Source organism: Chelonia mydas, chromosome 7 (assembly GCF_015237465.2).
Source record: "Chelonia mydas isolate rCheMyd1 chromosome 7, rCheMyd1.pri.v2, whole genome shotgun sequence".
Taxonomy (NCBI): domain Eukaryota; kingdom Metazoa; phylum Chordata; order Testudines; family Cheloniidae; genus Chelonia; species Chelonia mydas.
This window is the reverse complement of record NC_057853.1, coordinates 117599648-117617783: the sequence shown is the minus strand read 5'-3', so window position 1 is coordinate 117617783 and position 18136 is coordinate 117599648. Positions and strand designations below refer to the sequence as shown.

The following is an 18136-nucleotide window of genomic DNA, read 5'->3' as shown; positions in this document are numbered from 1 at the left end:
TCTACACTGACGGCAAAGTAGTGTTACGTATCATGTTAGTTAGCATGACTCCTCAAGGGCATGTTCTAACACAACCCAATTTTCTAGTGAAGGCAAGCCCTGGGTTTTGTGCAACATCAAACATGTTGTTGGTGCGCAATACATTAATAAACAATAATAACATAAGTCTGTATATGTTTGGCCTACTAGTGCTTTTACATCAGTTCTGTGGGGTTGTTAATGAGATCTGCAATACCAGTATTATTGTTCATTTTTAAGACCAAACAACATTGAAGCATTTGTATATTTTTGCCAGAGGAAAAAGATATTGAAGCCAATGGAAAAGGGAAGAAACCACATACAAAGAGAAACATGTAATTTCTATAAAAACCTTCAGTGCAGCTCTTTGTTACCTTTAGCGTCTCGTGGAGGTTTGTAATAGAGAAGAGAAGCTTTGAGTGTCTCAACATTAATTGCCAAAAAATGTCCCTCTTCACAGCCCATATACAGGTCAGACGTCGCAGTCCAGCAGTGGACAGTAGGGTGGACTGAAGGCTGGATGTCATCTTTAGGCTTCAATATAAAAATCAGCAAGCTTCAGATAAAAGTGGCAAACGTTTGTATACATAAATATATAGCTTCAGAGATTTTAAGGCCAGAAGGTACCATTAGATCATCTAGTGTGACATCCTGTATAATGCAGGCCAGAGAATTTCACCCACTTACTTCTTAATTGAGCCCATTAACTTGCATGTGACTAAAGTATATCTTCCAGAAAGGGTCCAGTCTAGATTTTAAGACCCAAGAGAAGGGGAATCCACTACTTCCCTTGGTAGCTTGTTCCAATGGTTAATCACCCTCACTGTTAAAATATTGTCCCTTATTTCTACTTTGAATTTGTCTGGCTTTAATTTCCACCTGTTGGTTCTTGTTATGCCTTTCTCCATTAGAATGAAGAGTCCTTTAGTATCTGGTATCTTCTCCCTGTGAAGGTATTTATACCCTGTAATCAAGTCACACCTCAGTCTTCTTTTTGATAAACTAACCTGGCAGAGCTTTTTAAGTATCTCACTATAAGGCATTTTCTCCAGCCCTTCAATTATTTTTGTGGCTCTTTTATGCACCCTTTCCAATGTTTCAACACCCTTTTTAAAATGTGGGCACCAGAACAGGATGTAGTATTCTTGTATTAGCCTCACCAATACTGTCTATGGAACTAAAATCACCTTTCTCCCTCTACTCACTACTATCCTGTTTAGACATCGAAGGATTGCATAGCCCTTTTAGCCACACCATTGCTAATGTTGAGTTGTTTGCCCACTATGACACCTACATCCTCTTCAGAGTCACTGCTTTCCAGGACACAGTCCTCCATTCTGTAAGTACACCCTACATTTTTTATACCTATACATATGTTCTTGCACTTGTCAGTGTAAATATGTATTTTGTTTTCATGGGCACAGCTTACCAAACCATCCAGACTGCTCTGTTAGACTGCCCTGTGCTCATCATTATTTACCATTTTGCCAATCTTTGTGTCATCTGCAAATCAATTCTGGGCACATCTCTGCCAGATTTCCTGTGCAAGCTTGGGCAAGTCACCTAGCTTTTCTGTGCCTAAGCTCCCAATCTATAAAATGGGGATAATACTACTTCCCTACATTAGAAGAGCGTTATAGTATGTGAGTGCCTCAGAATCTTTGTTAGTTGGGCCAACAAGTATGGACAGATGGGTATTGCTAAGTTGAAGTGAATTCAATGAAAAGCAACAAAGACCATTAGGTGGACTGATTTAAGAGAAAATATTAAAAGAATTAAATATTAATAGCTTGGCTAAGTGGTGATTAAATGAGGGATAGTAGCTTGAATCCTGCAGTCCAGGTAATGCAATGGAGTCTACAAGAATTTGAAACGTGTAAGCATGAAGGAAGGAAAAGTATTTAATAGGAGGAAAAGTATTTAATAGAATAAAACGGATTATAGCTAATTGTAGTGGGACAAATTTAAAATGAATAGTAGGAGAAGCTTCCTGGGAGTGATATATATTATCTGTGAGATAAACCCTCCAAAGAAGTTGCAAAAACCCTGTTGCTTGGCACATGGAAAGCTGATCTTCACAGAACACTAGCAAATGTAAAATAGAGAATAAACCTATGTTGGCAGATAGATGGACAGGGATCTTTTTCAGGGATCTAAGAGATCTTTTTCATCTCTAGATTCAATGGAGAGTAGGAAGTGTTAATCCTGGGTTCCTTGAGGACAGTGTGTGTGATACAATCGCTCTGCACCTTCTGCGGTCACAATGGAATTGAAGTGCATGGAGACCCCCACCCCTCATTTCCCTTTTATACTCTTAAGAAAAGGAGTACTTGTGGCACCTTAGAGACTAACCAATTTATTTGAGCATGAGCTTTCGTGAGCTACAGCTCACTTCATCGGATGCATCCCGATGAAGTGAGCTGTAGCTCACGAAAGCTCATGCTCAAATAAATTGGTTAGTCTCTAAGGTGCCACAAGTACTCCTTCTCTTTTTGCGAATACAGACTAACACGGCTGTTACTCTGAAACCTTTTATACCCTTGAAATCTTCTGCAAGAGTGGGGTGAATGGCCCCAGTGGGCATAGAAAAATTCAGCAGCTTGACACCAGAGGCACTATATCCCACAAATAGGAATACACAGAGGCCACTTGAAGAAGAACTACAAGGTACTTTGGAAAGTTAACATGGGCTATGCCAGCCCTCATGTGATTTATCTGGGATTCTAGGTGTTTCAGACCTGACACATAAAATAGTGAGCCATCCCCGTGATTATAATTCTAATGCTAATATGGGTTTCACAAACATTGCTGAGAGAATATACCCCTTTCCTAGACCAGGCAAGTTTAATAGGCTTTCAATTATGAATCGTGTTCATATCTGTCAGTATCATTACAATCATAACATTTTATATTAGCAGTTAGATGCAGAGGGTAATTACCCTAAATGTCTCTGCTTCATCCCCTGCCAGCCCAGCAATGGCTGAAATTGGCAGCACAGGACCATAGTAGAGGTCTTGGATACCAGGATGTGAAAAAAAAACATCCTGGTTATACATCAGAGACCCATCTTCGGCAGGGAGTCTGACAGGCCTGCAGAAAGGAAAAGAAATAGCATATGAGCTGAGGAAGCACTTACAGAAAACAAACACTCATACATAGCTGGGAAGTATGTTTTCAAAACCTGGAGACTCTGACCCTTAGTTGACGGTTCTAATGCAAACACTTTACTTCTATTATAATAAGGAAAGACTGATGTAAACAACCAGTTTAAATGGCAGATACTGTTGTAATAAAGAATAATAGGCCTGGTCTACACTGAAAAGTTACATCAGCATAGCTATGTCGGCATGGAAAAAAACACCCCCACTGAGCACTGTAGCTATCACAGCAAAATCCCTAGTATAGGTGCAGCTATGCAGACAGAAGAGGGCTTTTGTCCATATAGCTAACTTCGTTCAGGGAGGCAGTGTTCCTACAATGACTCCTTCTGTCAGTGTAGGTTGAGTCTATGCTATGGGGCTAAGGGGACATAGCTGTGCCACTATAGCTATGCCAATATAGTCTCCATAGTGTAGACATACACATAATCCTTCTACTTCAGGAGAAGGTCTGAGCACAGAACTGGCAGTGGTGAACTTCTGCATTCTATCCCAATGTCTGCTTCTGACACTGCTTCCTTTTTGTCTTGGGCAAGTAACTTAACCACTCTTGGGATATGTCTACATAGCGATGAAAGACCAGAGACAGCAAGTCTCAGAGCCCAGGTCAACTGACTCAGGGTCACAGCGCTTGAGCTGCAGGGATAAAAATAGCAGTAAAAAGTCTGGACACAGGCTGGAGCCTGGGCTTTGAAATCCTGTGAGGGGGGAGGGTCTGAGAGCCTCGGCTTCAGCCCGAGCAGCTACACTGCTATGTTTAGGCCCACTGTCAGTTGAACTGAGCCCTGAGACTTGCTGCTGCAGGTTTTTTATTTCAGTATAGTCATACCCTGGGTCTCAGTTTTCCCATCTGTGCATTGGGGTTAATAATTACCCTCCCAGCAGGGAGTTGTGAAGATTCATTGCTAATGTTTGAAAAGTGCTCTAAAGATGAAAAATGCTCAAATATTATTCTCCTGTTGCATTCTGAGTGGTATTCAGAAAGTGTCTTTTGTGTATGATCACCAATCAGATAGCAGAGTACCTATTAAAATGTATAAGGGAGGGTGAGTTTGCAGTAGTTTGGGGAATATGCCGATTTATGACAATGAAATTTTATGTAAAAATGTATAAATAAATAATAATCCTTCAACCAAATTCAGTTCCTGCCAACTGGAGTGAAGAGAGAGAAAAATAAATACATCTTCCTGAGTAAACTTTATAGTGATAAAAAGCAAAAAGATTCCAGCTTGATTTACAGATCCCACATTAAAGGCTGGTCTACACTTACACATTTTACCAGCAAAACTGTGTCTGTGCGGGTTGTCACATTTTGCTGACATAGGCATGCTGGTAAAAGCCCTAGTGTAGACTGTTATAATGATACAATAACAAGGAGTCCGGTGGCACCTTAAAGACTAACAGATTTATTTGGACATAGGCTTTAGTGGCTCAAATAAATCTGTTAGTCTTTAAGGTGCCACCAGACTCCTTGCTGTTTTTGTGGATACAGACTAACACGGCTACCCCTGATAATGATATAATGGTACCTTATATCAGTATAACTTATTTCAGTTTTCAACTGGAATAAGCTATACTAGTATAAGCACTTTTATACATCCACACTAGACAAGGTTTGCTGTTTTCTCTCTCTCTCTCACACACACACACACTCACACAACTAGTATAGTTAAAGCAGCAAAACTATTAAGTGTAGACAAGCCCTGAGTCTGTAGTGTTGGGCGAATTACACTGAGCATTAGAAAAATCACCTTTGGACTTGTAAACTCATCACACAGGATATGTTAATCACAGAGAGAACAAGCGTTGGACCCAACCTGGTTTTTTTTTTTTTTTTTTTTTGCAGACCAGTCTGTGACTACATCTTCTGCTTTAAAATACACACATTCCACTTTACTAAATGATCTTTGCAGGCAAGAAACTGTCTAAACATGGTAATCACATGCAACAGCAGCAGTGCAAGCTTTCCTACATTGCCCTGTCAATATTCCTCAGACCTGTAATGGCAAAGCCACCTGCAGGAGTGGGAAGATAGTCCAATCTCCATGTGCATTCAATACTTGGCCTCTTAGCAAAGACTGCTACCAAATCTGACCATTCATATCAGCTATAGTGATGGTTGTAATGTGGAGACCTGAGCACTAGGAAATGTTATCACAAATTCAACACACAAAACTCAAGAGACAGACAGTTAAAGATCTTATTGGTTGTGATTTAAAGGGTTGTCAGTTAATCTTAATTGGATCCATGGTCTTTGTAAATGGATATACGTCAGTGATCCTAAACACTAAAATAAAGGTTTCAGAGTAGCAGCCGTGTTAGTCTGTATCCGCAAAAAGAAAAGGAGGACTTTTGGCACCTTAGAGACTAACAAATTTATTTGAGCATAAGCTTTCGTGAGCTACAGCTCACTTAAAGCTTATGCTCAAATAAATTTGTTAGTCTCTAAGGTGCCACAAGTTCTCCTTTTCTTTTTACTAAAATAAAGTTAACTCTATAGTTTTCTTTTAGCTTGGAAGGTGTGTTACTTACTTTGACTTGAGATGATGCTCTTGATCATTCCTTTCGATATTCCAGACAGTAAGGGAGTTTTCATTGGACAAACAAAGCTGGTGCCAGCTCATGGGGTTAAAGCTCATAGAGGTCACTGTCACACCTGGTTGAGATTTACTGCACAAAAGGATATTTTCTTGCCAGTCCCTTCAAAAAGGAGAATTTAAAAAAATGTATCAAATAAGTCATAAAATTCAGAATGACCATTTAGACTCTATCCTGAGAAGTGCCGATTGACATCCATGGCAGTAGCAGATGCTCCACTCCTCAGGAATCTGGCACCTTGTCACAGACAAAAACTGTCAATCAAGTTAATTCTTCTTGGTGGGAATGACAAAAGAAGCTGGATAATCAATCATATGTAAAATGAATATTGTTTAGGACCAAGATTGCTACTAACTAAGAGAAAACATTACAAGAATATGCAAAACAAATAGTGCTGCTGTGCATCACAGGCAGCTATGCTTTGTGGACAGGGCATTAGGCTGGAAGTCAGGAGACATAGGTCCTATCCCTAGCTCTGACATTTATTCTTTGTGTAATCCTGGACAAGTCACTTCCCTCCACCCAGCTCTGTGCCTCAGTCTTCCTATCTATAGGACAGGGACCATAATCCTTACAGGCCTCTGAAAAAGAGCTTTAAGATGTATAGATAAAAATCCTATAATTATTATAGGTAAGAAGGTAAACATTTGTGTTTTCACATGCTATCCTTGGAATTGCTTAGCATCATTGAAGGAGAACAGTCACCATTTCCTGAACATCATATTTGACACTAACGTCTTATGAACATTTGCAATTTAAAAATATATTGATAAAGCATGTCACTTGAACTTGGAGCTGGAATTTCAGCTTTATTATGTATGACTAAGGTTGAAGTGAAGAACTCTAGCATGTACATGCTACTGTGTATCAGTTTAGTATAATCCTGCTGGTTTAGCTTGTGACAAATTCATTTATAGATATTGATCAGGATGCAAGACAATTATTAATATGAATATCACACTGGAAAAAAATGGGTGTTGGGAAACAAATAAAACATGATTTAAGGGGTGTATTTTATCTTGATGCACTAGTATTAACACATGTTCAGTAGCTCCCATTAATATTAAAGGAAGTTAGAAGGTGAAATTCTGGCATAAAAGGATGTTAGTGTAGCTCTCTCCCTAAAGATCTGTCCGTGTGCTCTGATACACAGCAAGCTGTGCCAAGCTTCTTTTGTTGTAGCTAATTTACTAAGATATGATGTGATATGGCGTATGTGTCTGAAAAAGCATCTGGCACTAAGCCATTGCTTTAAACAGAAGAAAGATCTAGGCATAAAATGTCTGTCATGAAAAGCCGCTTTTCATTATCCACAAGCTTCCTATACTTCAAGCCCAGGCTAACTTTAAAAAAATCTCTTTTATCTGTGCATAGCAAACAATTTGAGGATTACAATACAGATAGACATTGTACAATCATCATATTGAAATCGCAGAACAAATACTAAAAATATTTTGCTCTATTTTACCCTGTAAAATATTATTTCTGTGTACTCAAAGTAGGAAGAATGCACGCTGATGGGTAATCAGACTGCTTAGATGAAGGCCCTGATTCTGTAATGAACTTCACACAGGTGCACTTAGTGGAGCTCACTGCAGGACCAAAGCCTAATATTAGAACAACATCCTGGGTTTTTTATTAAATTGTTTCAGACTTGAATTGTGGGTCATTCCATTGTGACAACTAGCTGCTCGGGGTCAAATTCATTCTGGGGTCACTTTGCTGATTAAATAAACTTAAAGCAGATGACCTTACAAAGTTCCACTACTTTGAAAGGTTCCACCATTTCCAGTGGAATTTCCTATCTTACAGGACTGGCAGAATCTTTTAAACGGGTGGAACTTTTAAAGTGTACGCAAGGCATAAACTGGGCCAACCATGTTAATTCTGTTCTGAATGGTCATTGTTCATGCCTTTTAGACTGCTCTTCAAGACAGAGAGTCAGTTGTGTGATTGGCATACTTTATCTGTTGTAAAGCATGTTTCAGCCTAAATCCTGAGCTGAATCACACAGCTAGAGTACGTGATGCATGTTATTCTTCTCCATTGGGGACTGAGAAGAAGAATCATTATTATTTATTATTACCGCAGTAGGTTGGGCATGGTGGCGCACGCCTGTAATCCCAGCTACTTGGGAGGCTGAGGCTGGCGGATTGCTCACAGGTTTTGAGCTGCGGTGCTCTATGCCAATCAGGTGTCCAGTGCCCCTGACAGCCTGGCCAGCAGGTGGCTGAAGGACTGGCTAGAATAACACAAACAATGTGTTGTGATTGGCGCGCTCTCTCTGTGAGGGCTGATGGACCAATTGCTCAAGGTGGCAGTTGCCTTCTCATCCCCCACATGCCCCTGTACAGCCAAGGGTCTCTTGGAGCTGAGCTGTACACAGGATAGACATTTCTTGTGAATGCCTGCTTGCCCCATGATCCTCCCTCCCTGTGCTGTGGAACCACTCCAGAAACAAAGGTAGGGGCAGGATTTAAGTTGCTCACAAAGATCAACTTAAAAAATAAACAATGAGTTCTATTTCATTATCCTCAACCTATCTCACCATATGTCTTTTCATGGCACTGAAGCTTCAAATAACCAGACCAAGTGGCTCAAGCACCTCATGAAGTGCTGCTGTTTGGCACAGCTATGAAAGACACCTGGCTTCAAGTGCTAGTCCAGGTCTCTTCATTCCAAAGCTGTGAATGCTGTGGAAGTTGATCCTGCTGAGGTGATTGAATGGATACATGTGACCCTCAGGACAATGAAAGAGTGGTTAGGGCTTTAAAGCCCCTTTCCTGTTCTCAGCTGGAAGTTGTGACAAGGATGGTGGTGTTTTAAGGAGAGAGAAACTGGGAACTCTCAGGGATTTGATAGGAGTGCTGAGACTTTTTATTGGAAAACAAATATGTAGCATTTACAAAGCATTTTATATCCCCAATCTGCTTTATGAACTTTAACTAATTAATCCTCATATAAGCCCCATGAAGTAATTAAGATTCATTATCCCCATTTTACAGAGGGAGTAGCTGAGCAGGGATGTTAAATGGCTTGCCTAGGACCATTGAGAAAGTCAGCATTAGAACTCAGCAATTTCTGGCTACCAGTCCTGTGCTCTAGCTAGCAGGCAACTTTCTCTCACAATTACCACTGCAGTCAGCTTCCAGGACTGTTCACATAATTAAGTGGTGGAAAGGCTTATTTTCCTGTTATAAATATATCAAAATGTAAAATCTTGAAGAAAACAGTCTGGAAATTAGCTATGGCAAAATAACAATAAATCTTTTATGAAGTCCTACTCAATGCAAGGCAATTCAGGCAGAGAATGTTTGCAGACAGTGGCAGATCAGAGAGGAATGAGGAAGCCAAGGCATCATTTGGCCTTACTGGTTTCTCTTGGCAAGTCAGTGAATTGAAGCTCTGCTCAAGGAGTGTACATATAAAAACCTTCACCTAAGTATCCAGTATTAAAGAAACAGGTTTGATACTTACCATATTGAAAGAGCAAATTCTGGGACTGAAGAGTAACTGGCCAGATAAGGACCTGTGTAACTGAATGCAAGTAAAGAGTAGTCCAGCTGAGCCTGCCCTAAAATATAAAATTAATAGCAATGATTTTAGTCAGCCTTCGGCTTCACTTTGGACAACCACAAGCTTGAAGGAATAATCCATGATTATTCACTTTGATTTGATCATACAAAGACAATTTTCATTACGGTTTTTAACAAAAAACAACAACAAAAAAGAAGATATAAAACTGCTTCTATAGTTCTGTTCTAGAAATAGAATAGTCCTCACAGGTATCTATGTCCACTCACCCCTCCAATCCAAGCCAACACATGACTGGCCCCTATGGAACATTCTCCTAGGCTTTTCCATCTTGTTTTATTAAAACTTTGTGCTTCTATGGTGCTTTCCCTCCAAGGATCTCAAAGTGCTTTACAAACATTTATTTATTCACCAGCTGCCCCCGGCAGTAGAGAAATATTAAGATCCCCATTCAACAGATTGGGAAACTGAGGCATAGAGAGGTTAGGTGACTTGCTCAAGATCACACAGGAAGACTGTGGAATAATATAAACCAAATTTCCTAACTTCCAACCCTTTAACCAGAAGACCATCAACTGAGCTGTCTCAAACAACAGAATTTAGTTGGTGTTGGTCCTGCTTTGAGCAGGGGGTTGGACTAGATGACCTCCTGATGTCTCTTCCAACCCTAATATTCTATGTTTCCCACCACTTTCCCTGGGAGACTGCTCCAGTTTAATTAATCTCATTGGTAGGAAATCTTCCCCATTATTCAGCCTATGTTTTCCTTTAATTAATTTCATCCCATTAAAGCCCTCCACTCCTGCTTTGCTGTTCACACTCCTTAAATGTTTACTGCCGTATTCCCCTTTAGTTGTTGTTAACCAAGCTATACATGTATGTGTTTTTACTCCTAAATGATTATCAACTGGTTGAGTCTGTGCATAGCATACCAAATCAAATTTAAGGAAGAGTCTTTAGGCTCTTGGTCTTAAGGCTTAAGCAAAATACACCTCTCTAACTGGAGAAAGGCTGCCCTTTGCCTGCTATGTTTGCATTTTAAAGAATTTAGCTGAGCCATTCATATTTCTATAGTTTGAAAGAATCCATTGTGAGGACAGAGAGGCTGGCATCATTCTTCAAGTGATTAACTCAGCCCATGAAGTATGGTACTCCAAAGTAATATACCCAGCAATAAAACAGGGTAAGACGTGGCAAAACCAATGTTTCTTTCTATGGAGTAAGAAATATGGAGTCTTCTTAGTCAGGATAGGACAACATTAAAAACCAACTTCTTCAGATGCAGATGCCCTAAAAAACCCAAATTCAGTGAGAACTTCTTTGCCTACTGAGAAAATCATTGTGCATGTTTCTTTAATTGTCTTATTCAGAAGGAAAAGATCAAATATTAATACAAGGTATTTTAATCAAGCTGCTAGCACTGCTGACTCAGTCCCTGTTCCCACTGAAATCCATTGCAAAGATCTCACTGACTTCCATGGGTGCCGCGTAAGCCCTTAATATTGCCCTCTCATTCAGCTCTTAGCCACGCTTACAAATTCAATGGGATTGTAGTGGATCTAAGGGCTGTAGATCTGGGTCTTTATTTGAAAGCAGTCCAGGGATCTTTATAGTGCTCCCTGCATCTCTCCTGTCATTAGATACCTTTCTGCCATGCTATTTTAAGAGGTTTCTATTCTTACCAAAATGCCCTTCATGAGATGATGATTTAGTATTTATTTTAATGGAATAGGAACCAGGAAAGGAAACCCCCATCACTACCTTTTATTTCTGACCGTTTAACCAGTCCTGGAAAAGTGTAGATATAGATGACAGGATTTAGCTTCTGGTCTGAAAAAGCCACCACTTGACTTTTCCCATTCACTGCAAAGGCTCCAACGTGACCATTCTTGCACTTCAGCACTGTCTTCTTCTTTGTTTCAATGTCAACAAAAAGGATGTAGTTGCCACAGGGGTAGCAGATAGTCTTGTCATTGACAAAACCAACATTCCTGTTTGTGAATCCCTGAACCCATCTTTGGGGAAAAAACAAGGGAGCATTATACACTGGACATAAATACATTTTATTTAAAAAAACAACATGAAACAAGAGGATGGCAGCAAACGGAAATTATAGTGATCCAAGGCCTGGGACTTGCTATATTCAGTCCTGGACCCGTGTCAGAAAAACACCAGTAGGAGGGCCAGAGACAGTTTCACGATCCATAATCACGAATCATTAGAGCAGCACTTCTCAAAGCATGAGGCATGCCCCATTTGGGGAGACACGAAAGACCAGCAAGAGGAGCTGGGACAGATGTCTGCATTTTTCTCTAGTTTCAGATTTCACTTAAAAAAATCTGCCTGGTCCACACACAGCGCTTGTAACCATTTCTGTTAAGGGTGTGATTTTTCACTGAAAGAGTTATAATGGCACAGCCCCCAGTGTAGATGCAGTTATGCCAGTATAAAGGTGCCACCTTCACTGCAAAGTTTGCCGGCATGACTACGCTAGGAGCGTGGGGGGGTGGGGGGGGGAAATATCACACCACAACTGCCATAGCTATGCTAGCAACGCCTCCCCCCTCACCCTCCTCCCCACCCGTGTAGGCACAGCTATACTGACAGGAGTCCCTTTCCTGATATAGCTTATGTCACTCAGGGAGGCAGAGCCAGTTCTAGGTTCAGGTAAGCATGGCAGTCTCCCTTAGTGCCAACTTCCAGGTGGCACCATACTGCTGTGCCACTCAGCTTCCTGGGGCTGTTTTGGCTTGGCCTCTTGGGGTGAAATTTTTTCCTGCTGTGGCCAGCAGAATGGCTAGGACTGCTCCTGCAGGGAAGGTCAGGACTCCTTTTATTGGTATCAGCTGCATCTCCACTAGAGGACTTGCTCTTACAGCTACATAGGAAAAGCCTTTGTAGTTAGACTAGCTCTTATTCCCACAAGAGTCAGTTATAGTGGTATAAAGCACCTTCGTCCCAGTATAACTGTGTCCACATTAGGGTGGCTATACCACTTCAACTATACCGGCATTGTTGAAGTGATTCAACTTTTGAATGCAGACAAGGCCTTATTCTTTAGCTCTTACAATCAGAAAAAAAACCTTTAAAATTTGATCCAAGTGTAATTGACAACAATATCTGCCCGAATTTACAGACGACTTAAAATAATAGCTCTACTGCCCCATTGATTTCAATGCATGCTAACTCAAATGCCAACAATAGTTAACAGTGTAGACATTTAAAGTATTTCACAGGGTGGAGACAGGGAAGATGCATACATTAAGATAGGTAGACTTTTAGCAACAGGTTAGGTTTACAAGGAGGATAGAATTGGTTTCATTTTCCTGAAGGGTATGTGCTTTAAAACTTTCAAAAGTTTGGGTAGCACTGTACTAAAGCTAGAAATACATACCTTATACTTGTGATCTTTATTCTTCAGCCTCTTTTGTCATAAGGTTTTGTGACAGATTGGCAGACGGGTTCCCTCACTGTCCCATTAACCCTTTGTGTAGTACCTTCCACAGTTAGCACCTTCTCTTCTTTATTCTGTGCCTAATCTCTCCCTCTCTTCTGTCCTTTTCTAAGACTTGGTCTACACTACAGAGTTAGGTCAACGTAAGGCAGCTTATGCTGACCTAACTCTTTGTAAGTGTCTACACTACAACATTGCTCCCGCCGATATAAATTGCCCACTACACTGACCTAATAACTCCACCTCCACAAGAGGTGTAGCACTTAGATCGATGTAATTAGGGTGATGCAGTGTCTGTGTAGACACTGTGTTACTTACATCACCTGTTGGCTGCGAAACCCATTGTATATGTGGCTCACAGCTCAAGCTTTTGGCACCAGGGTGGGTGGGGAGGCTCTAGCTGTCAGTGCCTCACTATGCCTCACACAGTTAAGTTAGTGGAAGTGCTCCTGGTGAGGATGAGCACCACCAACAGAAGGGGCATTGTGTGGACATGAATCACTGCAGTAATTATTGTGGTGGCTGTATATCAACCTAACTCAGGTTGACCTAAGTTTGTAGTGTAGACAAGGCCAGGGTCTTTTCTCTTAGCACTTCTGTGAATTTTTCTACTTTCTGTTTTCCTTTTCTGTAGTGTTTCTTTTGGGTGGAGTGCTCTCCTCCCGTTCCCCACATGATGGCTTTCTCTTACTCTCTGTCCCACTCACCAGAGGGCTACCTGCTCCTTGAGAAGTTTGGGGGTGTTCATTTATGCTTCCCTGAGGAATCAACACATGCTCACAGATCAGCTGAGCAACATGGCATCAGAAAAGAGAAGTTAAGCTGGTAAGCTTCTTCCTGAGCCTTCTACAGATGCACCAGATTTATGGCCAGTCAGGGCAGGTTGGCAGACCTGTATGAATGCTCAGAGGACCAGTAACTCACTTTTACCCAGCACTGGTTCTGGACCAGTGATCAAAAAGAACATTTTGATGTCTGCGTAGAGAAAAAAAAAGTCTCAAACATATATGCAGGCACAAAGTCACTATGATGGCAGTACACGTTATTCTTATAGAACCTACAAGTATCATAAGCCGTTTCACAATCAGACCAGTCTGCAAACAAGCTCAATTTCAGTGGAGGGAGGTGACAGAGCTGGTCAGATGAAGTGGTTTTCTCTTAGAAAATGCAGATTCAGCAAAAGCGAAACATTTCATGGCAACATGCTGTTTTCCAAAAAACTTTGTTTTTGAAAAAAAATAGAATGGAGTGTTCTGATAAGGTCTTTCCATTTTGACCTTTTCGAGACCGAATGTTATGATGTTCCACTTCAAAACTACTTCTCATTTGAATTTTTTATTTTATATAATATAAAATATATTATATTATAAAACAAGTCAAAATTGGAACAAACTATTTCAATTTTATTTAAACGAAAAAGTTGGAATTTTGTTTCATAGAAATTTTCAATTTTTTTTGTTTTCATTCCAGTTCAGAATAGGAAAAAAAATTCAGAATCACAGATTTCTCCATGAATTGGAAAATCCCATTCCCACCCAGCTCTAGAGTTCACCTCAAGTCTCTTGAGTGATCTCAGATTGAAGGTGGGGACAGCACTGGCCAGCTTCAGAGACAGAGGAATATTACTATTTGAGGATCAGAAGGCTTGTGGTTGCAATGTGAGGCTTTTGAGAGAGAAGATGATAAAGGGTTAAATGATTATCTCCTCCAATAAGTGCTGAAGCTAACTGCAGGCTCTGCTTCCAAATATCAGTAATGGTAGACACGATGGCTGAGATACTCTAAACAGTAAAGGGGTTTTAAACACTTATTTTCCATTAATCAAACAGAAAATATATGTAAATCCCTTGGAAATCTCAACCAATATACATGTGCAATAGATTAATTTGACTGTAATTCATTTTTGCACAAAGCCAGAAAGGATGTTGTGGGACTGTCATATGCTTTGAGAGGAAAAAGATTTTCATTGCACACAGGTGGGACAATTGTAGTGTCTGTGGGGATCAAAAAATCCCAAATCTCTGATCTTTAAGGGACTGGCAGAGACAGGGAGAGAGGGCGGAGGGAAGGAGATAAAGAGGTTGAGAGCCACTGGGGTGGGAAACAGTGGAGTTCAGGGGATATAGAGGGATTACAGAAATTTAGGGGATTGGGGCTCAGAGGTTCTGGACAGGATGGGACTGAGGGAGGGGGACAGATTGAGTATGTGGGTTCAGGGATAGGGAGGTCAGCAGGTGAGATAGGAGCTGAGGGTGAGGTGGCAGGCTCTGAGGGGTGAGGTACATGGGGGTTAATGGGCTGGGGCACATGGGAGTTATGGGTAAGGTATAGGGGGTTGAGGTGTGGGTACATGGGGTTAATGGGGTGAGAGGTGCTCGTGGTATACAGGGGTTAATGAAGAGGGTCTCAGGGGTGGGGTACTTGAGGTTTAATGGGGAAGGGCTGAGGGGATTGGGTATATAGGGGCTAATGGGGGGGGGTTAAAGGGTGGGGTACAGGTGGTTAACAAGGGGGCTGAGGGGCTCGGAAACAGGATAAATGGGGTGGGGCTCAGAGGCGGGTTACATGAGGATAATGACTGGGGTGGAGCTGAGGGGTGAGATACATAGTGGTTAATGGTTTCAGAGAAGCAGCGGTGTTAGTCTGTATCCGTAAAAAGAAAAGGAGTACTTGTGGCACCTTAGAGACTAACAAATTTATTTGAGCATAAGCTTTCGTGAGCTACAGCTCACTTCATCGGATGCATTTGATTCTCAGATGGGCCAAGCACCTCTAGTTGCCATTGGCTTAGATTGGGCATTCTTTGGATACTCAGGACCTCCAAAGATCAGACCCTTCATCTCTCTGTGCCTCAGTTCTCAGTCTAAAATGGGGAAGATGATGCATTCCTATCTCACGGGGTGGGCGTAGGGGATGAATATAAATTCATGCATGTCCATGAGGTACAGTACTAAGATATTACAGTGATTATATTAGTTTATAACCACTTAGGGCTTGTCTACACTTGAAATACTACAGTGGCACAGCTGCAGCTGCTATGGTGCTTCAATGTAGACACTATCTATGCTAACGAGAGGGATTCTCCTGTCGGTGTAAGTAATCCTACTCCCTGAGAGGTGGTAGCTAGGTCGATGGAAGAATTCACAGGGATTTAAAATTGGCTTAAGTATGCCGCTCAGGGATGTGGATTTTTCACACCTCTGAGCTCATGAAAGCTTATGCTCAAATAAATTTGTTAGTCTCTAAGGTGCCACAAGTACTCCTTTTCTTTTTATAGTGGTTAATGGGGTAGGGATGAGAGGCTTAGGGGGTGGGACTGAGGGGCAGGGCATGTAGGTGTTAATGGGGGTTCAGGGTTGGAGCACATGGGTGGCTTGGGGGCAGGCTACATGAGGATCAATAGGGAACTCGGGAGGCACGGTACATGTGGGCTAATAGGAGGATGGGGGTGGGGCACATGAGAGTTCAGGGCACATGAGGGTTAATGGGGGGCTGGGCACATGGAGGTGAACGGGGGCTGAGGGCAGAACACCTAGGGGTTAATACAGGTGGGGGGCACATGGGGTTAATGGCTGGGGCTGCAGACAAGACTAATGGGGTGCTGAGGGGCTCAAGCACAGGACACATGGGGTGAATGGGAGTGCTGAGAGGCTCAGGGGTGGAGGCATAGGCACCTCTGGGGGCAGGGCACATGGAGGTTGGGGGAGCTGAGGGCAGGACACTGGAGGCACTGAGAGGTTAATTGGGCTGGGCACTGGTGGCTCAGGGAGGTACAGTACATGAGAGTTAAGGGGGTGGGGCACAGGAGGCTCAGGGAGGTACATAGGGCTAAGGGGGACTGGGAGTGGGACACATGGGGGTTATTTGAGGGGCTCAGGCAGGCACATGGGGCTAAGGGGGACTGGGGGTGGGGCACATGGGGGTTATCTGGGAGGCACAGGCGGCTCAGGAAGGCACATGAGGCTAAGGGGGGCTGGGGTGGGGCACATGGGGGCCAAGGGGGTAGGGCACAGGCAGCTCATAGAGGCACATGGGGCTAAGGGGGACTGAGGGTGGGGCACATGGGGGCTAAGGGGGCGGGGCACAGATGGCTCACGCAGGCGGGTGGGGCTAAGGGGGGGGTGGGGGTGGGGGTGGGGCACATGGGGGCTAAAGGGGCGGGGCACAGGCGGCTCAGGCAGGCTCGTGGGGCTAAGGTGGGCTGGGGGCGGGGCACAGAGGGATAAGGGGGCGGGGCACAGGGGGCTCAGGGGGGCACGTGGGGCTAAGGAGGACGGGTGGGGCACATGGGGGCTAAGGGGGCGGGGCACAGGCGGCTCAGGCAGGCTCGTGGGGCTAAGGGAGGGGCACATGGGGGCTAAGGGGGCGGGGCACAGGCAGCTCAGGGAGGCACATGGGGCTAAGGGGGGCTAAGGGAGGGGCACATGGGGGCTAAGGGGGCGGGGCACAGGCAGCTCAGGGAGGCACATGGGGCTAAGGGGGGCTAAGGGAGGGGCACATGGGGGCTAAGGGGGCGGGGCACAGGCAGCTCAGGGAGGCACATGGGGCTAAGGGGGGTTGGGGGAGGGCCACATGGGGGCTAAGGGGGCGGGGCACAGGCGGCTCAGGGAGGCACCTGAGAGTTAAGCGGGGGCTGGGCGGGGCACAGGCGGCTACGGGGGCTATCATGGCGGGCTATGAGCGGCCTCCCCCACCTCACTTCCAGGTCGGCTCCCCTGGCGACGCGGCGGCCGATGTCCTCCCCATTCTCCGCGTCAGACTCCATAGCCCCCAACCCCAGCAGCACGGGCCCCGCGGCCGCACCGTTTACATCGGTCTCCTAGGAACAAGAACAGCCTCTGCCATTGGCTATTGCGGTGCTTCCCCCGTACGCCAACTTCCAAACATGTAGCTGATTGGCTAAACTCTCACTGCCGGCAGCAACCAATGAGCGATGGGTTGGCAGTTAAAGGGCCAGTGCTGTACTGGGAGGGAGAGGCTGTAGGCGGTCCCTACTGTGGGGCCCAGAGCCCTGGGTCTTTGTCCTTTATTCCCTGCCTGGCAACTGATCCCAACATCTGCCCTCTCCTCTACCAGCCACTCCTATGGGGGCAGGGTAGCTTTGCACAGCAGCAGAGCTGAGAAATAAGGAGCTGATAGCGTAGACAAAACAGGATCAGTTTGAGTCAAAATCACTTTGAATTGTAAAAGAGGGTCGATTGGAACAGAGGTCTGCCATAGCCCCCCAGGATCCCACTTGGGTATGGCTAGAGACTGCTCTAATAATATTAGAGCAATGAATACTATTGGGAATTGTGCCATAATGGGAGACTTTAACTTCACAGCAAATTACAGTGGTAGGGCCCTGTGATTGCTGGATGTGATACATTTTCTT

The 18136-nt window shown here is 43.5% G+C and overlaps 1 protein-coding gene across 6 annotated transcripts in view; it reads right to left on the bottom strand.

Moving 5' to 3' along the window:
• The window catches only part of CFAP43 (cilia and flagella associated protein 43), an 89444-nt gene extending 71813 nt beyond the window's left edge, over positions 1-17631 (bottom strand). For 2 of the 6 annotated variants that reach the window (XM_043551818.1, XM_043551819.1), the window contains exons 1-6: positions 17457-17571; positions 11070-11323; positions 9252-9348; positions 5709-5876; positions 2958-3108; positions 393-552 (exon numbers count right to left, since the gene is read on the bottom strand). In XM_043551818.1, the coding sequence (XP_043407753.1) occupies positions 393-552; positions 2958-3108; positions 5709-5876; positions 9252-9348; positions 11070-11323; positions 17457-17527 (901 nt within the window). In that variant the 5' untranslated portion in view covers positions 17528-17571. Of the gene's footprint in view, positions 1-392; positions 553-2957; positions 3109-5708; positions 5877-9251; positions 9349-11069; positions 11324-12702; positions 14077-17456 lie in introns of those variants that run through there. The other 4 variants (XM_037903958.2, XM_043551817.1, XM_043551821.1 and 1 more) reach the window with 4 other exon arrangements.
• Between the last annotated feature and the right edge of the window lie 505 nt (positions 17632-18136).